This window comes from Cetorhinus maximus, chromosome 32 (assembly GCF_964194155.1).
Source record: "Cetorhinus maximus chromosome 32, sCetMax3.hap1.1, whole genome shotgun sequence".
Classification (NCBI taxonomy): Eukaryota; Metazoa; Chordata; class Chondrichthyes; order Lamniformes; family Cetorhinidae; genus Cetorhinus; species Cetorhinus maximus.
Genome location: NC_135910.1, coordinates 5,567,243 through 5,590,866, shown reverse-complemented (window position 1 = coordinate 5,590,866; position 23,624 = coordinate 5,567,243). Strand labels below are relative to the sequence as shown.

Below are 23,624 nucleotides of genomic sequence, written 5' to 3'. Positions count from 1 at the left end.
TATGGCTCTTCACTCTTCTTTGGAACTGAAGGAAGGTAGAAATGTGATGGGTTTTCGATTAGAAATGTGATGTGTTCTAGATTAGAAATGTGATGGGTTCTAGATTAGAAATGTGATAGGTTCTAGATTAGAAATGTGATGGGTTTTAGATTAGAAATGTGATGGGTTTTCGATTAGAAATGTGATGGGTTTTAGATTAGAAATGCGATGGGTTCTAGATTAGAAATGTGATGGGTTCTAGATTAGAAATGTGATGGGTTTTAGACTAGAAATGTGATGGGTTCTATATTAGAAACGTGATGGGTTTTAGATTAGAAACGTGATGGGTTTTAGATTAGAAACGTGATGGGTTTTAGATTAGAAATGTGATGGGTTTTAGATTAGAAACGTGATGGGTTTTAGATTAGAAATGTGATGGGTTTTAGATTAGAAATGTGATGGGTTTTAGATTAGAAATGTGATGGGTTTTAGATTAGAAATGTGATGGGTTTTAGATTAGAAATGTGATGGGTTTTAGATTAGAAACGTGATGGGTTTTAGATTAGAAATGTGGTGGGTTTTAGATTAGAAATGTGATGGGTTTTATACCATTTGAAAGGGGGGAGGGTGAGGATGAACAACTGGGATAGGGTAGAGGGTGGGATAGATTCCAATACAAATGGCAAAGGGAGTGGTGATGGTGGTAATAAAGAAACAAAGCGTTGGTCCAGAGTGCGTGCGGATGGCAGAATGCTGCACAGCTCTGTCCAAAAGCAAAAACATGAAGATAAGATTCAGAGCGTCAGATGGCAACAAAAGAAAAAATCAAAACGAGGTACAGAGTTCATGGTCTGAAATTGGTGAAGGCTATGTTTACAGAAGGCTGTGAAGTGCCCATTCAGAAGATTGTTCACTAGTCGGGTTTTATAGAGATCATGTATCACTGCCTTCAATGAAAGGTTTTTTTTTCCACCCTCCTGAGCCAGTAAGGTGGCGTTTGGAAAAATTTTGTTTTGTGTTCAATGAGGGAGGAGGCAACGAACTGATTCTTGCATCATAATTGTGCTTTGACCGCATGTTTACTGTTACCAGGGTTGATGTTTTATTTACCAACAGCTCTGCCGTCCTTTGCAGAGCGTGTGGAGTCTGGATATGCACAGAGATGAGTGCCTGCCTTCAGGGCTTGCTGACAGCCCCCTATCAGGCTGCTGGATCATAGAAACAGAGGAAAACAACGTTGAATCCGTGTCGAGAATGCCCGACAGACAGCAGTGCGACATCTGCGCACTGTCCCTAGAAAGACGCATCAAGTGAGTATCACGGGCACCGATCACTCTGACCCACGGGCACCAGGTGCCAGTCACTCTGAAACGTGGAAATCAGCCACACCTACCCATGGTCACCCTGGCATATGGGGCACCTGCTCCATGTGCACTGGCCTGACTGACCCATGGGGCATCACTCACACTGCCCCATAGGCATTCTGACCATCGTCGGTCATTCTCGCCTACTGGCACCAATCACCACTTCCCAGCTGACCTGTGCGAATGTGTCATCCATTTCCTGATTAATACCCTGCTGGATCTCTTTTTACTTATTCTTCCATGGGACGTGGGTGTCACTGGCAAGGCCAGCATTTGTTGCCCATCCCTAATTGCCCTTGAACTGAGTGGCTTGCTAGGGCCATTTCAGAGGGGCAGCTAAGAGTCAACCACGTTGCTGTGGGTCTGGAGTCACATGTAGGCCAGACCGGGTAAGGATGGCAGATTTCCCTCCCTAAAGGGCATTAGTGAACCAGATGGGTTTTTACGACAATCGACAATGGTTTCATGGTCATCATTACTGAGACTAGCTTTTCAATTCTAGATTTTATTCATTGAATTTAAACTCCGCCAGCTGCCGTGGTGGGATTTGAACCCTTGTACCCAAAACATTAGCCTAGGTCACTGGATTACCTGTGACATTACCATAATGCCACTGTCCGCCACATAGTGGCACGGGGTGCGTCAGAATACACACATTTCTCCAATGTGATTCCACTTACAAGTATCCTGTCTGTTCCCAGTTGGGCCTATACTCATTGCAGTTTAGAAGAATGAGAGGTGATCCTATTGGAACATATAAGATCCTGAGGGGGCTTGACAGGGTAAGATGCTGGCACTGTGTTTCCCCTCCTGGGGGAATCTAGAACTAGGGGGGCACTGCTTCAAAATGAGGGGTTTCCCACTTAAGATGGAGGTGAGGAGAATTTTTTCCACTGAGTTCTTTAGACTGTGGAATTCTCCTTCCTAGAGAGTGGTGGAGGCCGGGATAGGAATACTTTTAAGGCTGAGTTGGGTAAATCCTTGACTGACAAGGGAGTCAAAGGGAATAGGCGGGGTAGACAGGGAAGTAGGCCACAATCAGATTAGATCAAATGTCATAGTAGGTTTGATGGACCAAATGGCCTACTCCTCCAAATTCGTATGTTTTTTAAAAATTCTTTCATGGGATGTGGGCGTCCCCGGCAAGGGCAGCTTGTATTGCCCATCCCAAATTGCCCTTGAACCGAGTGGCTTGCTAGGCCATTTCAGAGGGGCAGTTAAGAGCCAACCGCACGGCTGTGGGTCTGGAGTCACGTGTAGGCCAGACGAGTTAAGGAGGGCAGATTTCCTTCCCTAAAAGGACGTTAGTGAACCAGATGGGCTTTTACAACAAATGATGTTAGTTTCATGGTCACCATTACTGAGACTAGCTTTTTATTCCAGATTTTTCACCGAGTTGAATTTAAATTCCACCAGAGGCCATGGTGGGATTTGAGCCCATGTCCCCAGAACATTAGTCTGGGCCTCTGGATTACTAGCCCAGTGACAGTACCACCCCTCCTCCCCCATTTAAGTTTGTAATTGTATACACAGCCAGCTATAGCCAGTAGCATCTGGGGTAATTATAGTTCATAAGGATTATCTCATTAAGTAAGTGGGATAGATCCAGTTTGCGAAGTGAATCGATTCTAGCAGTGAGGTCACCCAAATGCCACTGTCTCTACCAGAACCTTAAAGATCAGAAAGTATGAACGTACAATTCAGGAAGAGGCCATTCAGCCCCTTGACACTGCCCCGCCCTTCAATAGGGTCATGGTTGATCTGATTGTGGCCTCAACTCTACATTCCTGTGTCTCCCCGGGTCCGAGTCATGTCCCGTGTCTCGGTGTTAAAGCAGTGAGTGACTAAACATCTGGGGGGGTGGGGGGGTGGGGGGGGGGGGGGGGGGGGGGGTGATGACCCTACCCTCTAGGCATGTGGTGTTGTTGGTGGGGGGGGCTGCGATTTAAGTGTTGCTCAGATTTCCTGCCTCCATTGGGAGATCCCAAGCAGGGAGGGAGTTGAACTTCACCTCAGCCCAAGGGTTTCGGGATTAACGGAGTGGTTCCCCACCCACCGTGACCTCTGTCTCCCTCAGGATGGAGCAGTCCTGGCAGCTGTGGCAGGCGTTCCTGGATGACTACTCACGGTTCAATGACTGGATGAGCTGGGCTGAAGCCGTGGCGAAGGAGCCTCAGTCCTCTCAGGTTCTGTACACCGAAGCGAAGGAGGAGCTGAAGAGATTTGAGGTAAGCAAATTGCTGGAATTTCAGGCCAGGTGGGAAAAGGCCGTTCGGCCCATCAATTCCGCCCCCACCTAGAATCCACAAGGTTATCCATAGAAACAGGCTCCCACATTCCCTATTGTTCTTCCCCTTGAGGGAAAATTCCAATCATCTTAACATCCCTGGAGCAGTTGTTAAAGGTTTCTATGTAGCCTCTGTCCCACAGGGCATTGTTCCAGCTAAATGGAATTGGATCGATTGAGTCCTTTTCGGGGAGATTGTCCTGTAGGAAAGGAAGCTTTTTTTTTGCCTCATCTAGACAAATGGAAACAGCAGGAGGCTAGTCAGGCCTTGGAGCCTGTTCCACTATTCCATTAGATCATGGCTGATTTGTAGCTTAATGCCATTTACCCACCTTGGTGCCATAACTCTGAATCCGCTTGCTCGATAAAAGTCTATCAATCGCAGTCTTGAAATTTTTAATCAACACCAACCCCCCAACCTCCACTATCCACCTACCCCACCCCCTGCTTCAACCCTCAGCCTCAGCAACTTTCTTAGGGAGCGGGAGTACTAGATTTCCACTCCAAGTGCTTCCTGATATCACCCCTGGGTCTAATTTTTAAGGTTCTGCCCCACCTTGTTCTGGACTCTCACCACCCCTCACACCCGCTCCCACCCCACCCCCACCAACCAGGAGAAATAGTTTCTCTCAACCTACCCGCTAATTCAAGGTGGGATGAGGAGGAACCATTAGAAGTCGGGCAATGTAACGGGATGGGTGGGGGGTTGGGTTGGGTGGGGGGGGGAGGCGTTTAAAGAGGGAATTTCACAGAAAGTGACCATAGCAGCTGAAGGCATGGCTGCCAATGGTGGAAGAGAAGGGAGAATGCAACACAGAACCCCCATGTTTGGTGGGAGGCCGGCATAATGCTGCAGAGCTTTGCAAAGACTAGGCAGGACCTATGGGATTCATGGGGACGGATAAAGATTTTGAATTTAATGGTTTGGGAATCGGAAGATGATGTAGGTTCAGCAGTGGAAGTAATGGGTGAGCAGGACCTATTGTGAAAAGGGCTGCAGGTAGCGGAGGTTTGCATAGGTTGGGGTGCATGGAGTAGCGTTGAGGGTGACAAAGGACCCTCGAGAGGACTAGAATATAAAAGCAGGGATGTGCTGCTGAGGCTTTATAAGGCTCTGGTCAGACCACATTTAGAATATTGTGAGCAATTTTGGGCCCCGTATCTCAGGAAGGATGTGCTGGCCCTGGAGAGAGTCCAGAGGAGGTTCACGGGAACCATCCCAGGAATGAAAGGCTTAACATATGAGGAACGTTTGAGGACTCTGGGTCTATACTCGATGGAGTTTAGAAGGATGAGGGGGGATCTGATTGAAACTTACAGAATACTGAAAGGCCTGGATAGAGTGGACGTGGGGAAGATGTTTCCATTAGTAGGAGAGACTAGGACCCGAGGGCACAGCCTCAGAGTAAAGGGAAGACCTTTTAGAACAGAGATGAGGAGAAACTTCTTTAGCCAGAGAGTGGTGAATCTATGGAATTCATTGCCACAGAAGGCTGTGGAGGCCAGGTCATTGAGTGTATTTAGGACCGAGATAGATAGGTTCTTGATTGGTAAGGGGGTCAAAGGTTACGGGGAGAAGGCGGGAGAATGGGGTTGAGAAACTTATCAGCCATGATTGAATGGCGAAGCAGACTCGATGGGCCGAATGGCCTAATTTCTGCTCCTATGTCTTATGGTCTTATGTAAAAGGGATTTGAGCAGTGGACTGGCTGAAGAGTGGTCTTAATGATGGTTAGTAGGTGGGATATAGCTCAGTTAAAGAGAATATGGAGGGGAGGGGGAATGGTGGGTGGGAACAGGATGTGAGCAGCGAGTAGGGAGGGGGTTAGGGGTGGGTGGTGAAGGGAGGGTTGCTATATACACTTCAAGTACCTGTCCAACTGACTTGAGAAGGTATCTATGGAATCTGCTTCCACTATCCTTTCAGGTAATCCATTCCAGACCCCAGCACCTCCCTGTGGGAAGAAATCTCTCCTGGTTTCCCACCTAGATCTTTTCACAATTTTAAATCTATAATCTCTGATTACCAACACACTGCCAGAGGAACTAATTTCTCCCCACTTGCTTGATCAAAATCACTCACAATTTTGACCTCTATTAAATCCCCCCTTAACCTCCACTGCTCGAAGGAGAAAATCCCAGTTTCTGCTGTCTCTCCACGCTGTTACAACTCGCGGCTCACTCACTGAGTACCGGAGGAACCTGGAGCCAGCCCTTCCTTAAAGGGTTCATTCACAAAACCCAGGGAACACAGGCACAGAGACCGTTTTCCTTCCCCTCCCCACAGGGGCAAACCGGTTCTTATACATACTTAAGAGTAATGCCCTAACCTTTCAGCAATTAGCTGCTCTCACTTACAACTAGAGCAGGCACTTCATCGTGACAGGGTCGCAATGTTAACACATGCGGCTGCAGTCACCCCTCCCGGCCGCCACTTGGCTAAATTCTCTTTACCCCCCCACCCCCTCCAGGGTCCAATCATTGGTCTGAAAGTGAGATGCCTCGGGCCATACGCAATCCCCTATCTTGAGGTCTAACGGGGCAATTTGTGAAAGTTTAGCAGGACCTCCCTGGGTTTTATATTCGAGGTACCTACTTACAAAGACAAGTGCCCCGTGCACTCTCTTCACTGTCTGACCAACTTGTCCCCTGCCATCTTCGAGGATGGATTAACATACTCCCCACCCCCTCCACCACCCCCCACCAGGTCACTCCCCAACCTCAAAATAACACCTCAGATTGTGCTGCCTCTTCATGTTGTTCCTCCCAAAGTGCATCATTTCACATTTATAGTTGCATTAAAATGCATCTGCCTGTCCATTTTGCCAGTCTGTCCCCTCCTGACCTCTGCTACTATTCTGCTCACTATGTGCTAAGTTTTACCTCATCCACAAACCCGAGTCCAGGGCATTTATGTAAAACCCATCAAAGTTATGGTCCTAATACCAACACCCCCACAGCCCACTGACACCCGCACCCCCACCCCCACCCCCACGCCCTGCACCCCCCACTCCCCTCCCCCACACCCCGCACCCCCCACCTCCCCCCCCCCCCCCACTCCCCCACCCCCGACCAACCCACCTTCCCCGGTTCCCCGGGAACCCAGGGCATTTCATTCACTCCAATCAGAAGATTCAATTTAATCTTAATTTTATGAACTCCTCCTCCTAAGCTTCAGACACAAACCAGGCCTATAGAAAGAAAACTATCGCTGTATATTGAAACACGATATAAGATTGACTGAAACCCTAACCGTTGTTTAGATTTGTACCCGCAAGTCTCCGAATTGCCTCAGCGATAACACCTGCTGACTTCCCAAAATTCATAAATGTTTACCAACCAAAGTTTCTACCTTAGGTTAATTCTGCAGCAAAAGTTACAGGCTCACTGTCCGTTCACATTTCGTCGGAAAGATTCCAGATGTTTGGAACGCTTAGTGGAGAGCGGCTTTCCCTTCACAGGTACCCTATAAACCGACAATAGGCAGGAAATGGTCAGGGGGGGTGGGAGGGGTCAGGGGTTCAGGAACCGGGCGCTGAAACTGATCTCCGGCCTGCCTAGAGCTCGGACTTGTCGCTATGGTGACCTCTCCTCAGCTGGAGGGCCTTTTACAAAGTGTTCTTTTAACAGTCCATTTCAGAATGCTTCAGTGCAGAGGGATCTGGGTGTCCTGGTGGATGAATCGCTGAAGGCTAGTATGCAGGTACAGCAGGAAATAAGGAAGGCAAATGGAATTTTGGCATTTATTGCTAAAGGAATAGAGTATAAAAATAGGGAAGTGTTGTTGCAACGGTACAAGGCATTGGTGAGACCGCACCTGGAGTACTGTGCACAGTTTTGGTCCCCTTACTTGAGGAAGGATGTAGTTGCACTGGAGGCGGTTCAGAGGAGGTTCACTAGATTGATTCCAGAGATGTGGGGCTTGTCTTATGAGGAGAGATTGAGCAGTTTAGGCCTATACTCGCTGGAGTTTAGAAGGATGAGAGGAGATCTAACTGAGGTATATAAGATGCTAAAGGGGGTAGACACAGTAGACGTGGAGCAGATGTTTCCCCTTGTGGGGCATTCTAGAACGAGAGGCCATAGTTTTAGGCTAAGGGTTGGTAGATTTAAATCAGAGATGAGGAGGAATTACTTTTCTCAAAGGGTCGTGAATCTGTGGAATTCACTACCTCAGAGCGCAGTGGATGCCGGGACGCTGAATAAATTTAAGGAGCAGATAGACAGATTTTTAATTAGTAACAGGTTCAAAGGTTATGGGGAGAGGGCGGGAAATTGAAGTTGAGGCCGAAATGAGATCAGCCTTGATCGTAATGAATGGTGGGGCAGGCTCGAGGGGCTGAATTACCTACTCCTACTCCTAGTTCTTATGTTCTTATACTGGAGCTGATTTTAGTAGGGCCCTCATTTCATGGTAGGGGAAGGGGGAGGCAGGCAGGAAAGTGGAGGTGAGACCACAACCAGTTTGGCCATCGAATGTTGGAGCAGACTCCTGCTTCCATGTTCTTATGTCAATGTTCACTACACGATTCCCCCGCACAGCTCCCTCCATACCCTCACCGCCCGACATGGCCCCTGCTGCTGTGTGGCATCCATCTGTATACCATCGATCGGTTCAGGCCATGTCCTCTGAGGGCCTGGTTGGTTTAATGTCATGTTCTACGTGCAGCGTCTCAGTTCGGTCTGAACTATGAGGGATTTCTTGCCTTCTTTTGTCTCTCTCTCCTTTCTTGTTCAGCAGTTATGAGTGAAATTCTGATTCTTTAGCTATTTCCTTAATGGTTTTCATAATTTTTTTCTTGTGTGAAACTCTTAAATTTCTGGACCAGTGATCACCCTGAGTCGCCTATTTCCGGCTTTCGGGCGCATCTCTCTGTTAGACTTAGAGAAGGTTTATCCGCTTTGAGTGGATCAGTTCTCCTGCTCATGGAATTGCTGGGACTTGGAAAGGAATGAGGATCGGTTTTGTTTACCAACTTTGGCTAACCACTTTGTTGCTGCACTTCTAGTCCAATTGCAAGCCTGTCAGGCTGTTCTGGGGCCTACCACCACATTTTTAAAAAACTGCTGGTTAGGCTTCACTCTTTTTTTTCTCCCAGATCGATGGTCTCCTTTTGTAGGCCGGCTCCAAGCCCTGAAACCCAACCTGAGGCTCCAAGGCTCCAGTCCACAATCCCTGAAGTCAAACCCTGATCCAAGAACCCAATTCCACAATCCACAAGGCCTACTCCCTCAACCCTAAACCCTGAACCCCGAACCTGGAAACAAGGTTGCCAACTGTGATTAAACATATTCCTGGAGGTTTCATCACATGACGACTCCACGCTCCAGCCATTAGTCGGCCAACACATCCATCCTTGTGACGTACGGCCTTCCTACACCAACTGGAAAGCAAAAAGACCCATTACCCAATTGGATGATGATTGACTGTCAGCCTGTTTTTCCCCATTTGCAATATTTTTTATACCAGGTCAAGAGAGAAGTTCAAGATTTTCCAAAAAAATCATTTTTTAATATCCTGATGATTTTTCTCCAGGGTGGCACACAGCAGTGTCCTGGAGATTGATCTTCAATTCCTGGAGACTCCAGGCCAATCCTGTTGGCAACCCTACCCAGAAACCATGAGCCCTAGGCCCGAATCCCGAGCCAATCCCTGATAATCACACAAGGCTGAGGGGAAGAAGAAGGGATAAGACTGGGAATAATGCTTTTTTTTTAATTGGAATAGAGTCTCCGGAAGCAGACGGAAGAGTATGTGATCCGACTGGAGTCTATAAACAGACGCTACAGGCGACTGGCCAGGGAGCAATGGATACGATTGGCTGGCCAGCTGAGAGGAATGGTGCATGATGGGAACCAGAGGTGGGACAACCTGCAGAGAAGAGTTGGCATCATCTGCAAAAGGCTGAAGGTATTTGACTTCTCTCCTAAAACCCCTTGAGCTGTTTGGCAGCCTTCATCAGGCCAAAGTGACGATGACCCTTTAACGGTACTGATGGCTGTGATGCACTCTGGAGGTGTCTCAAGGTCGTGAAAGGCACTTTGCAAACGTGACTCTTTCATTATCCCTATGCACTATTCGAGCGCTGTCGCTCTTTTCCTGTTGCCGATACTCCAATGACATTGGGGGAGGTGGTGGCGTAGTGGTTATGTCACTGGGTTAGCAATCCAGAAGCCTAGGCTAATGCTCTAGGGACATGGGTTCAAATCCTACCAGGGCAGCTGGTGGAATTTAAATTTAATTAATGAATCTGGAATTGAAAGCTAGAACTATCATTGATTGTTGTAAAAACCCATCTGGTTCACTAATGTCCTTATCTGCCATCCTTACCTGGTCTGGCCTACATGTGACTCCAGATCCAGAACAATGTGATTGACTCTTAGCTGCTCTCTGAAATGGCCTAGCAAGCCACTCAGTTCTAGGGCAATTAGGAATGGGCAACAAATGTTGGCCTTGCCGGTGACGCCCACATTCCATGAATGAAAGAAAGACTTGAAACACGGAGAGTTTTTTTTTAAACCCTCTAATAACTCTCCGCTTAACCTTCTCAGCTCCAGTGAGGAAAGTCCCAGTATCTCCAGTCACTCCTCATAGCTACAGTCACCCATCCCTGGAATCCTCCTGGTCAATCGACTGCACGCTCTCTCTGGTTTTAATCTCCTTTCTATGATGGGGCCCTAATCTGCGCACAGTCTGTAACTATGGCCTCCCGGTTGTCTTGTTCCGCTCATTACCACCTTATTATTGTCCTCAACATCCCAATTTACAAACCTCAGGGTGCAACTAATTTAATTATTGACGTTTTGGGGAGTGATATATTTGATCCCGGGTCTCTGTTCCTCCGGAGCAGGTAGTATCTGTACATCCAATGCTTTTTCACCCAAACGTGTTATTCCTTTGTTTCTTTGCATTAAACTGTGGCATCATCTGCCCATCCCTGAACTCGTGGGTCAGTTCAGATGGGAGTCCACCACACGCTTGAGCCGCCTCGGCTCCGTGGGTGGAGTCGGGGCCAAGCACCACTGTTTTGAGGCTGCGGATGGCATTAGCCGCGAGCTGGATATCGACTACTGCGCAATGCGCCAGTTCACGTGGCGTCATCCAGTCCACTTCTCCGCCATCCAACCCTGGTCACCCCAGCGGCCCTTCACCTGCATTTCTTAACAAGATAATTAACATACGATTGGTGCGTGCGTGTGCGTCGGTACATGCGTGTGTGGCGCTGTAATGTTCAGTGATGCTGATACCAGATGCTGACAATTGCCCAATGTCTTGTTCTCAGTATTTTGTGACCCAGAGAGAAGAGTTTGAGGCCGAGCGAGAGAATCTGTGGCTGCAGCTCATGGAGTTGGACATTCAGCGCACCGAGCTGGAATATTTCTCCCAAGGAGAGGCAACAGAAAAGCTCATCCGGCTGCAGGTACTGGGATCAAGTCCTGAGCACAGGGCGGGGTGGGGGGGCTCCCATCTGAGGGAGGTGGTTACATTGAGGGAAGGGGGTCACAATCAGGAGTGGAGGGGCGTGGAGTGAATCCGAAGGAGGCTGATAGCAAACTCTCACCCAATGGGGGAGGGATTTGAGGGAGAAACCACCAATCCCAACTCTATAATTGAGTTTTCCAGCCAATCTCAAAACTGACCCCCCCACCCCCCATGCCCGAGCCCACCAACTCCCTCTCTAAAGAGGTGTTGGGGAAAGCGAGGCAGCCACATTCATTGGCTCCTGGACAATTACTGATCATTATCCCAAAGCCCAACCTATGTGGACAGTAAACCCCAGGATTGACCATCCCCAACTCTCAACTCCCAAGTCTCCACCTCTCACAGAATTCCACACTCTGCCTGTTCTTGTTGATACTGAGTATTTGCTGTGTTTGAAACAAACTTTATTTATTCATTCTCCCAAGGGGCATCGCTGACAAGGCCATCCCTAATTGCCCTTGAGCTGAGAGGCAGTTAAGAGTCAACCACATTGCTGTGGGTCTGGAGTCACATGTAGGCCAGACCGGGTAAAGGTGGCAGATTTCCTTCCCTAAAGGGCATTAGTGAACCAGATGGGGTTTTACGACAATCGATGATAGTTTCATGGTCACCGTTACTGAGACTAGCTTTCAATTCCAGATTTTATTAATTGAAATTAAGTTCCACCAGCTGCCGTGGTGGGATTTGAACCTGGGTCCCCAGAGCATCAGTCTGGGTCTCTGGAGTACTAGTCCAGTGACGTTACCACTACACCATCATCCCCCCACAATTGGATTCATGAAGTTGCTTAGATAAAAATTCCTGCAGGAAAGGATTTTTTGGGGTGACGCGCTTTCACAATCGCACTCCACTGACTGACTGCACTCAAAATTGATGTCCCGGGCGAGATGGGGTATAACCAGCTCCACATTTCCACCTTCACCCTCTTGCCCTGCCCCCACCTCCTTCCCAGGTCTTCCAGCAAATGATCACCTGCATCTCCGACAAGACGGGCGAGCTGCTGATGGCAGCAGAGGTCCTACTCCAGAAGAGCGAGTCCCAGGACAGTGTGACCATCGAAGACGAGGTTTGGGATCTCCTCCAGTTCCAGCAGGATGTGTTTGGGCAAGTGAGCCGGTTCCACAAGCGATGCCACAGCGCGGCGCAGGTGAGGAGCTGGATCTGCTCGGATCCTTCCCCAGGACCTGGAGCATCACAATGTGACAGGCTGAAGCTTTGATCCGATTGACAGTCAATTTTGAACATCTCCCCACCCCCCCCCACATCTTCCTCTCACTGTTCCTTTTGCTTCTTTCCCACATGGTCATTTTCTTTCTGTCTCTCATACACAAGAAATAGGAGCAGGAGTAGACCACTCGGCCCATCGAGTCTGCTCCACTATTCAGTACAATCACTTGGCTTCAACTCCATTTTCCTGCCCATTCCCCATATCCTTTGATTCCCTGAGAGACCAAGAATCTGCCTCTCTCAGCCTTAAATGTGTTCAACAGTGGAGCATCCACAACCCTCTGGGGTAAAAAATTCCAAAGATTCACAACGCTTTGAGTGAAGAAATTTCCCCTCATCTCAGTCCTAAATGATTGGCCCCCTTATCCTGAGACTGTGCCCCCATGTTGTAGATTCAGCGACCAGTGGAAACAACTTCTCAGTATCGAAAACAAAAACAAAAATACCTGGAAAAACTCAGCAGGTCTGACAGCATCTGCGGAGAGGAATACAGTTAACGTTTTCAGTCCGTGTATCTACCCCGTCCAGCCCCTTCAGAATCGTGTATGTTTCAATGAGATCACCTCTCATTCTTCTAAACTCCAAAAAATTTAAACGCAATTTACTCGTACATTCTCTCTCTCTCTCTCTCTATCTACATTTACCTCGTTCCCCTCCCTGCCTCCCTACATGTTCAACTGCTGCTGTCTCTGACTCTGTTGGTTGGACCAGTACCGTTGCTGTAATTTGGGCTAATTTCTTTGGGTTTCGCAGTGACTGCAGGGATGATTGAATTAAATAATGGAATGATGGTGCAAGGCACAAGGAGATGGTAATGGGACAAGTGAAGGAACAAGAGATGGGCCTAGAGGAGGTGTAAATGGCAGCAGCAGAACTATTACCAGCAGCGATTACGATCTGAAATTGTAGAACTTGAAGTTGAGTCTGGAAATATGTAAAGTGCCTAATCGAAAGATATGGAGCGGTTCCTTGACCTTACATTGAGCTCCAATAGGGCAGTCTAGGAGGCCAAGGAGAGTGACCAGATTGGGGGCGGGACAAAGAATTAAAATGACAAACCACCAGAAATTCAGGGTCTCGGGTTGAGCGTAGGTGTTTCACAACATGGTGACCCAATCTGTGTTTTGACTCCTCACAGTAGAGGAGACGGTATCTTGAGCAACAGTAAATAGAGTACACTAAATTCAAAGTTCAAGTCAACTGCTGTATCACCCAGAGGGGCTGTTGGGGGCCCCTGCACGATGGGAATGGAGGAATTAAAAGGGCAGGTATTGCATCTCCTGCACATGCATTGAAAAGGGCAGAGGTGCTGGGGTCATTGAAGTCTGAATCACATGACAGAAAGGCCCCCTCAATGCTGAAAGGGGGAGAGGAGAGGGCGGTGTGTTTGGTCGTGGCATCGTGCTGAACACGTCAGAAATCTCCGAGGATGATCCGTAGAATATGGAGGGGGTGGGATTGAAGCTGGAGGAGGGGACAGGGTGAGAGCAGAAATTGGGATAGACACAGTTGAGGGCCCTCCCCTGTGGAGGCGAATCCTCAGTTGAAGGAAAAGGAAGACTAGTTGTGTCGGAAGGTGGCTTCATCCAAACAGATGTGATGGATGAGCAGTGGTGGAAGGTTGCTTTTCGGACTGAAGGAAAGTGTTCCCCAGGGATTGGTACTGGGAACACCGCTTTTATTTTTGAATATTGGTGACCTGGACTTGGATGTACACGGCATAATTTCAATGTGGCACTAAACACTGATATGTAATAAACTGTGAAGAGGACTTCAGGAGGCCATAGACAGTGTTTTGGGGGTTATCTTGTAGCCTATTCTATACTGGGAAGGTTTCCCTCTACTCATAAGTGACTCAGGTAGGTTACTTCAAAACGACTTTATTTACACTATATACATGATGAGATACTAGGTACGTACATCTCTCGTGTGCAGACTATTCTATCTTCTCTACAGAGGCTCGAGCAGATGACTGCTGATGTCACTGTTACATCATGATACACATCACTATTCATTCCCATAACTATTAACCCATTATGCTACATCTCCCCCAATTAAAAAATGGCAACTTTTTTAATAACAATGTTAAACTATTTTCTTAAAGTATTACTTTTTTGAACTTCTGTAACCCCCTTTACTGTTACAGATTCTATCCAATCCCACTCCGCATGACTCTTCAGAGCTGGAGAGGTAGAAATGTGATGGATTTTATACTGTTTAAGAACGGGTGGAGCAAACTATAAGGTCAGGGATAGGTGGAAGCTCAGGAGAGATTTGACAATGACGTCATGGACACAAAACAAAGGGAGTGTTAAAGACTAAAGATGGTGTGGATAGTGGCATAAAGGTATGGCAGCAGAATGTGTTCATGGCAGAACAAGGGTCAGCGCTCTGTGAAAGCACAACATAAGAGCAAGTGACAGATGGCCCTGTGGGGAGGTCGGGGACAAAAAAAATATAGATTAAAAAAGGGGTCAAGATGGAGGAGAGAGTTCATGATTTAAAGTTGTTGAACTCAATATTCAGTCCGGAAGGCTGTAAAGTGCCTAGTCGGAAGATGAGGTGCTGTTCCTCCAGTTTGCGTTGAGCTTCACTGAAACATTGCAGCAGGCCAAGGATGGACATGTGGGCAAGAGAGCAGGGTGGAGTGTTGAAATGGCAAGCGACAGGGAGGTCTGGGTCATGCTTGCGGACAGACTGAAGGTGTTCCCCAAAGCGGTCACCCAGTCTGCGTTTGGTCTCTCCGATGTAGGGGAGACCGCATTGGGAGCAGCGAATGCAGTAGACTAAATTGAGGGAAGTGCAAGTGAAGCACTGCTTCACCTGAAAGGAGTGTTTGGTGAGGAGGGAGGAGGTAAAGGGGCAGGTGTGGCACCTTCTGCGATTGCATGGAAAGGGGATGAGGAGTTGGGAGTGATGAAGGAGTGGACCAGGGTGTCACGAAGCAAGAAAGTTGGGGTTAAACTGGTTGGGGCCCAACTAGAAAACTGTGTTCAATTCTGGGTCCTGCAATTTAGGAAGGATGTCAAGGCCTTGGAGAGGGTACAGAGGAGATTAACGAGAATGATAAAGGTAAACTACCCCTCTCCTCTCCACCTGTTGGCAGCCTTTGACACGGTTGACCACACCATCCTCCTCCAATGATTCTCTATCATCCAGCCGGGTGAGACTGCTCTCACCTGGTTCCATTCTTATCTATCTTGTCATAGCCGGAGAATCACTCGTATTGGCGTCTCTTCCTGTTCCAGCACCATTACCTCTAGTGTTCCCCAAGGATCTATCCTTGCCCCCTCCTATTTCTCAACCACATGCTGCCCCACGGTGACACCATCCAAAGGCACAGCATTAATTTTCACACCTATGCTAACGACACCCAGCTCACCCTCACTACCATCTCTCTCGACTCCTCCACTGTTGCTAAATTATCAGATTGCTTAAGCGATATCCAGTACTGGATGAATAGAAATTTCCCCCAATTAAGTATGGGGAAGGCTGAAGCCTTTATTATCAACCCCCTTTCCAAAGACTGTTGCTTAACTACTGACACCATCCCTCTCCCTGGCCACAGTCTGAGATTAAGCCAGTGTCACGTTTGATCCTGAGGTGAGCTTCTAATCTCACTCGTGCCATCGCTGGGACCACCTTCATAACATGGTCCGATTTTGCCCCTGTCTCAGGTCCTCTGCTGCTGAAACCCTCACCCATGCCCTCATTACTTCTCACGTCAATTATTCCAACACACTCCTGGCTGATCTCCCAGCTCCCGAAACTTGGAAGTCCTCAAACTCCCCTAACTTGCAGCAAGTCCCGTTCCCCTATCACCCCTGCACTCACTGAGCTACGTTGGCTCCCGGCCAAGCAGCATCTTGATTTTAAAATTCTTTTTAATTTAAAATCCCCTCCATGGCCTCGCTCCCCCACCCCTCCCCCCCCACCCCCTCCCTATCTCTGTGATCTCCTTCAACCCCACACAACCCTCCGCGATCTCTGCACTCCTCTAATTCTAGCCTCTTGTGCATCCTGATTTTTAATCCACCATTGGTGGCCACGCCTGGGCCCCAAGATCTGGAATTCCCTCCCTAAACCCCCACTGCCTCTCTCTGGCGTTCGCTCTCGCGCTTGGTCTCGCCTCTTTTAAAACTATCCTTAAAACCCACCTCTGGGATCGAGCTGTCCTAAATCTCCTTGTGTGACCTGGCATCAAATTTTGTTTTTACTATGCTCCTGTAAAGTGCCTTGCGAGAGGTGCTATATAAATGCAAGTTGCATAGCTTCTAGTCAGCATTCCGCAAACTGATCTGCTGCTTCTCCATGTTCCAGGTGTTTGATGAATGGGAATTAGCCAACCGAGGGGGAAGCGAGCCCGATCGTCACTCTGACACTATCCTGGCGGAGCAGAGAGCCCAGGATTGCGGGAGCTCATTGGTGCAGCACCTACTTTGTGAAGGGGCTCCAAGCGACCATCAGTCTGGCCGTTCAAGTCCGAGCAGTGTCGACTCCTTATCTCTGGATTGGGACTCGTATGTGGATACCGGAGAGTCAATGACACATGAGGACAATGTTTCCGTTCACCCTTCGGTGCTTGGTATGTGATCACTGTTACTGGGCAAAGTCCTGGCAGGGGTTCCTTGTATGTGTTCCAGGGCTTCACGGGGCAATGCACTGATCAGCACAAATCTCCCAATGTGCATCTCTATCTTTCACCTCCACATGGTGTCCCAAAGTTAATGGCCCTGAGCTTGGCTGCTTGTCTTGAAATCATTCGTTACGGTGAAGGGAACTTTTCACACAAGTGATATCTTTTATACATTGGGGTATGAGGACAGGGTGTGTGAGCCAGATTGCGGGAACATGAGGAGAAGGTGGTGGATGGGGTCGGATGGGTTTAGCTCTGTGAGGGGGATGAGGTTCTCCTTCCTCGGGAAGGTCCTGGATTGTGCCGTCAGTGGATGAGTAGCTGCTAGCCGGATTCAGAGCCCTGTGAAATCCTGTCCGATCTGTCTCCAATTTTAGACAAGCCCGTTGACCTGAACGAGAAAGGCAGAGTGTCGGGTTGGAGAAGTAATCGACCGACCCGTCGCAGAGTGAAAAGCGACTCCAGCACACTGCAACAGGTGAGAACGGTAATGGCTGTGCGAGTTCATGACCATGGCCACACGGGTGACACACCCACACTCCAGAGGTTGGTGCTCCAGGTAAAGTGTGTTCAGAACAGCACAACAGACTTGGATAAGGGTCAATGTAACAAAGATCCACTGGATAGATTTTTGGACACTTAGGCAAATTAAAGATTACGGGGGTTGGGATCGATGCGTTGATGCTGATGTTCAGCCATGACCTTATCGAATGGCGCAGCAGCCTCGATGGGCTCCATGGCCTACTCCTGCTCCCGTTCCTTGTGTGTCTGCGTCTACATGTGTCAGTTTGATTTGAGTTATTAGGCTGCGGGTTCAGGTCCGACTCCAGGGCTTGAGGACAAACATCATAGGTGATACTCCAACCGAATGCTGAGGGAGTGCTGCCCTGTCAGAGGTGCCATCTTTCGGATGAGACGTTAAACCAAGATGCTGTCTGCTCTCCTGAAGGTGTAAAAGATCTCTCTGGGGAGTTTTCACCAGTATCCTGGCTAATATTTGTTGCTCAATCAACATTGCCAAAGCCGATGATCTATCCGTTACCATATTGCTATTTATGGGAGCTTGCTGTGTGCAAATTGGCTGCTGCATTTCCTACATTACAACACTACACTTCAAAAAGTATGTCATTGCCTGTAATGTGCTTTGGGATGTGCTGGGGTTAAGGTGTTACAGAACCCTGGACCCGATGACCTGCATCCTAGGGTCGTAAAGGAAGTGGCTGCAGATAGTAGATGCACTGGTTATAATCTTCCAAAGTTCTCTCGAATCTGGAAAGGTCCCACCAGATTGCAAAACTGCAAATGTACCACCACTATTCAAGAAAGGAGGGAGACAGAAAGCAGGAAACTAGAGGCCAGTTAGCCTAACATCCGTCACTGGAAAAATGCTAGAATACATTATTAAGGAGGTAGTAGCAGGACATTTAGAAAATCATAATACAATCAGGCAGAGTCAACATGGTTTTGTGAAAGGGAAATCGTGTTTGACCAATTAGAGTTCTTTTAAGGATGTAACAAACAGGGTGGATAAAGGGGAATCAGTATTTGGATTGCCAAAAGGCATCCAATAAGGCGCCACATAGAAGTTTATGGCACAAGATAAGAGTTCAGGGTGTTGGGGGTGATATATTAGCAGGAGGAATGACTAACTAACAGGAAACAGTGTCGGGATGAATGGATCATTTTCAGGTTGGCAAACTAGTAAGCGGAGTGCCACAGGGATCAGTACTGGGACTCAATTATTAAAATCCATATCAATGACTTGGATGAAGAGACCAAATGTATTGTAGCTAAATTTGCTGATGATACAAAGAGAGGTTGGAAAGCAAGTTGTGAGGAGGATACAAAGAGTCTGCAAAGGGATATAGGTAGTTTAAGTGAGTGGGCAAATGTTTGCCAGATGGAGTATAATATGGGAAAAGTGTGAGGTTGTCCACTTTGGCAGGAAGAATAGGGAAACGGAATATTATTTAAATTGGAAGATACTGCAGAATACGGTACAGAGGGATCTGGGTGTTCTCATACATGAATCACAAAAAAATTAGCATGCAGGTACAGCAAGTAATTAGGAAGGCAAATGGAATGATGGCCTTTATTGTAAGGGGAATGGAGTATTAAAGTAGGGAAGTCTTGCTACAACTGTATAGCGCATTGGTGAGTCTCCAACTGCAGTACTGTGTACAGTTGTGCTCTCCTTATTTAAGGGGGAATGCACTTGCATTGGGAGCAGTTCAGAGAAGGTTCATTAGGCTGATTCCTGAGATGAAGTCTCACCCACTCCAGTCTGTCTCCTTCTGAACTTGCCGCACTCTGTTTTCTCAGGTCCAACTCTGACTTTGTTATCAAACCTGCTGACAAGGGTGGTGCTGTTGTTGTCTGGAGTACTGATCTCTACCTTAGAGGCTGAGCACCAACCCTCAGACTCTTCCTCCTACCTCTCCCTGGACCATGACCCCACCACCGAACATCAAGCCATTGTTCCCAGAACTGTCACCGACCTCATCTTCACCGGAGATCTTCCCACCACAGCTTCCAACCTGGTAGTTTCCCGGTCCCACACAGCCGGCTTTTACCTCCTTCCCAAAATCTACCTTCACCCCTTTTTAATCCCTTTTTTATATTTTATTTTTATTTTTATTTTTTTATTCATTTATTCATTCCTTTTATCCCTTTTTAATCCTTTTCCCCCCATCACCACCAGCCCCATGGCCATCTCCTACTTGTTCCATGTTGTTCTTTCACAGAATGATGACCCTTGTTCTGCTGTTAACACATTCTGCTTTCTTACCTTTATGCCTTTAGTCTTCACCACTACCATTAACACTCCCTGTGTCTTGTGTCCATGACATCTTTGTCAATCTATCCTTAACTCCCACCTACCACTGACCTTCTATCCTGCTTTACCTGCTTCACCAGCCCCCCCCCCCACCCACATCCCACCCCACTCCACCCCGCTTAAACAGTATAAATTCCATCACATTTCTACTTCTCTTTAGCTTTAAAAAGAGTCATACGGACTCGAAACGTTAACTGTGTTTCTCGCTCCCTAGATGCTGTCAGACCTGCTGAGTTTTTCCAGCATTTTCTGTTTTTAATTTCAGATTTCAGCATCTGCAGTATTTTGCTTTTACCTGAGATGAAGGGTTTGTCTTATGAGGATAGGTTGAACAAGCTGGGCCTATACTCATTGGAGTTTAGAATGAGAGGCGATCTTATTGAACCATGTAAGATTCTGAGGGGTTTTGACAGGATAGATGCTCAGGGGATGTTCCTCCTCATAAAGGAATCTGTAACTAGGGAGCAGAGTTTAAAAATGAGGGGTCTCCCATTTAAGACCCCTTGTGGTCTTAAGGGGGAATTTCTCCTCTCAGAGGGTTGTTAGTCTTTGGAATTCTCTTCCACAGAGATCAGTGGGGGCTGGGTCATTGAATGTTGGTATGAAGCAATGCTTTATTTAAGCAAAAAAATGACAATTTCCTAGCTGGAAACCACTGATTTGGATTTGAACAAGCCTAAAGCAACATTCCAGTGACTTAGAATCTATGGTTACAAGATGGCAGAATATTTGCATAATTTTACTGAATAAATTCCAAAGCCAATCAGTCTAGAAAATCCCAGCAGAGACAATTACCTTAAAGGAGAGTGAATGGGATCATCTCCGAACCCATTCACAGAACATCCAGACAATCACCTGGGTGGGGTGTATGCATTAGATGTAATCGCCTCAGACAATGAACATCTTTGCTAAGAAAGGAATCCACCCCAGCCATAATCTAACGAAAGCAAAACCATCCACCAGGAATACACTAGCCATGACCATATTTGGGTCACTGGTCAGTTGGAGAGAGGGGATCATGTGACTATCCATCTAGCTCTTTTTGTGTTTAAGAAACTGCTTTTTCCAGACCAGAGATGGTAGCAGAAAAGACATTGAAGTAGCAAGACCCCTGGATGGGCCCCTCTCTCTCTTTCTCTCTCTCTTTCTCTCTCTCTCTACCCAACTTGTAAGCTTAAACCCTGTCATCAGAGATTTTAAACACAACCCAGCAGCTACTGTGTCCAGAAGAACAGGTGCAACATCTGTCCACATCTTTAACCTGCCACAATGCTGAAACCAGAAAGGCCACCAAGCTCAGTTTGGATCCACCCAAGTCGTCAATCTACGAGAACCATATCACTTAATCTTTATTGGTTTTTAAAGTATTAATTAATCTATCCTCCCACCCTGTAACTTATTGGTGTGTGTGTGTGTTTAAGTTAAAGCATTTTTATTATTTTTTTTTATTTATACCGGTTTAAATTCAATAAATACTATTCTATTTTCTTTTCAAACAAACCTCAAAAACCTGTCCGTTTGTGTGTTTTATAGTCACAGCACATAAACAGTTAAATAGTCACTGGATTGACAAGCACATCCTTTTTTAAAAAAAATTGTTACAGTCGAACGAGGAGTAGAGAAAGAGGGGAGCTGTTTGACCCCTCTTCACTGATCGTAACCAGGCTTAATTTTTTTATCCACAAGGACAATCTTAATGTCCTAAGATTATAGGACATATAATCCTATGTGTTATAGGAGGCAGGCAGGAAAGCGCAGTTAAGGCCACAGTGGGATCAGCTATGATCTAATTGAATCGTGGGGCATGCTCTTTTTTTCCCCCTTTATTCTCTTCATGGGATGTGGGCATCACTGTCAAGGCCGGTATTTGTTGCCCATCCTTAATTGCCCTTGAACAGAGTGGCCTCATCATAGGGCAGTTAAGAGTCAGCCCCATGCCGTGGGTCTGGAGTCACCTGTAGGCCAGACTGAGTAAGGATGATGGATTTCCTTCCCTAAAAGGCATTAGTGAACCAGATGGGGTTTTACGACAATTGATAGCTTCACGTTCACCATGACTGAGACTAGCTTTATATTCCAGATTTATTAATTGAATTCAAATTCTGACAACTGCCACCTTGCTGACGATTGAGAGGAGACTGGGGTGGTAATGGGCCGGGCTGACCTTCCACTGTTTTTATTGGACAGGTCATACCTGTCTCAGTGTATAAGTTGATCCAACATATAAGGCAACCCCATGTTTTGGTACCAAAATTCAGGTTTAGAGTTATACTTGGTGCATAAATCATCCTTCCCTTTTTTTTTAAACTAAGAAATGTTATGACTGTGTTAGGGGTCGATCTCAATTTTTCACCTCAGAAATGCAAAATTTACTCACCCTACGTCGTCGGATGGGGTCAAGCAGGTCTTGGTCAAGAAGATGCGCGAGAGTTTAAGACATGGCCACGCGTGGCGAGCGACGAACAGAAATGGGGTCTCTTGCGAAAAGAATGGAGTACGAAGCCAGTTTCAAGTGAAAAGCTGTAACGTTTCCCAACTCGCTGCGGGGGTGGGGTGGAGTTTGGTGTTAGTGAGAAACTGGAGCAAGAATGGAAGGAGGAGGAATCTGCCCTGAGGAAAAACCCAAGACCAAATGCCCCCCATGAGAACAGGGAGCAGCCACTGGACTGATCTTGAGAAGCACGTATCAGAATGGGTCCTCAAATCGTCAGAATGGTTGCATCATCACCAGAAACGTGTGCACATGTACTCAACTGGGCCAAATCAAACCCTGCGTACAGCGAAGATTTCACAGCAACAACCAGTTGGTGCAGCCACCTTTATGGAATGAAAACGTCCAGTGTTTCAGCAGAAGACCAAGGTCGCTCAGAGACCACCAGAAGACCTCGATTCCTCATCGGACAACGGCAAAAATACGAATACCCGTTAAGTCACACCAGCAATGTGGATGAGATGCCCAGCAACCAAACCGCGGAGTGGAAAGGTTCAAAAACATTCCTATTGAAAACAAGACATGAGAAGACGAGGTTCACCGTGGTACGAATCTCATGGCCGACAGAACAAAATTAAAACCTATGGTCATTTTCAAAGGTAAAACCGCGTTGAACATCAAGTTCCCTGCTGGAGCTTTTGTGCATGTCCGTGGCAACAGCTGGATGGATAAGGGTGGAGTAAAGTTGTGGATCAATCATGTGTGGAACAGGCATCCCAATAGCCTCCATGAAGAGTGTAGCTTATTAGCGTGGGTCAGGTTCCGATCCCATACAGCTGTTGAGATCAAGAGTCACCTGCAATGAAATAACACCCACATTGCAATTATACCAGGGGGTCAAAACCCATAGTTCAACCTTTGGATGCTTGTCTCAACATTCAAGCCATTCGAGGGACATGTTCGTGCTCAATGGGATAGGTGGATGGTTGACAGAGAAAAACGCCCTTCAAAAGTGGAAACATGCATGCTGCCTCGCTTGATGTTTTGTGTGGTTTCGTCATCAAATTGCAGGATGCTGATGGTGTACAAATTTCATCAGATCATTCAAAAAAATGTGGAATATCCAATTCAGAGAGGAAAATCGTTTGTTCTGAAAAAATGATTTTAAAACAAAGTGTCAAAACTGATCCAGAGTGGGATCCTTACGATGATGCTGTAGCCAAAGTGACTCAATAATTTGATGGACTCTGCATCGGAATCCAAAGAGAATTAATTTGACTTCTTTTTTTTCCAAACATTTTGATTATGGTTAAAGGTATCCTTGTCAAATTAATTCATTCAATAAAACATGTCACATTGATTTAATTTTAATTATCGGCAT

At 47.0% G+C, this 23,624-nt stretch overlaps 1 protein-coding gene across 4 annotated transcripts in view; it reads left to right on the top strand.

The window, feature by feature from the left end:
* The window catches only part of LOC144671347 (nesprin-2-like), a 55,168-nt gene that overhangs the window by 10,890 nt on the left and 20,654 nt on the right, over positions 1-23,624 (top strand). For 3 of the 4 annotated variants that reach the window (XM_078533192.1, XM_078533189.1, XM_078533190.1), the window contains exons 2-8: positions 1,114-1,289; positions 3,421-3,571; positions 9,359-9,541; positions 10,914-11,051; positions 12,066-12,260; positions 16,661-16,925; positions 17,354-17,454. In XM_078533192.1, the coding sequence (XP_078389318.1) occupies positions 1,114-1,289; positions 3,421-3,571; positions 9,359-9,541; positions 10,914-11,051; positions 12,066-12,260; positions 16,661-16,925; positions 17,354-17,454 (1,209 nt within the window). The remainder of the gene's footprint in view (positions 1-1,113; positions 1,290-3,420; positions 3,572-9,358; positions 9,542-10,913; positions 11,052-12,065; positions 12,261-16,660; positions 16,926-17,353; positions 17,455-23,624) is intronic. The other variant, XM_078533191.1, reaches the window with a different exon arrangement.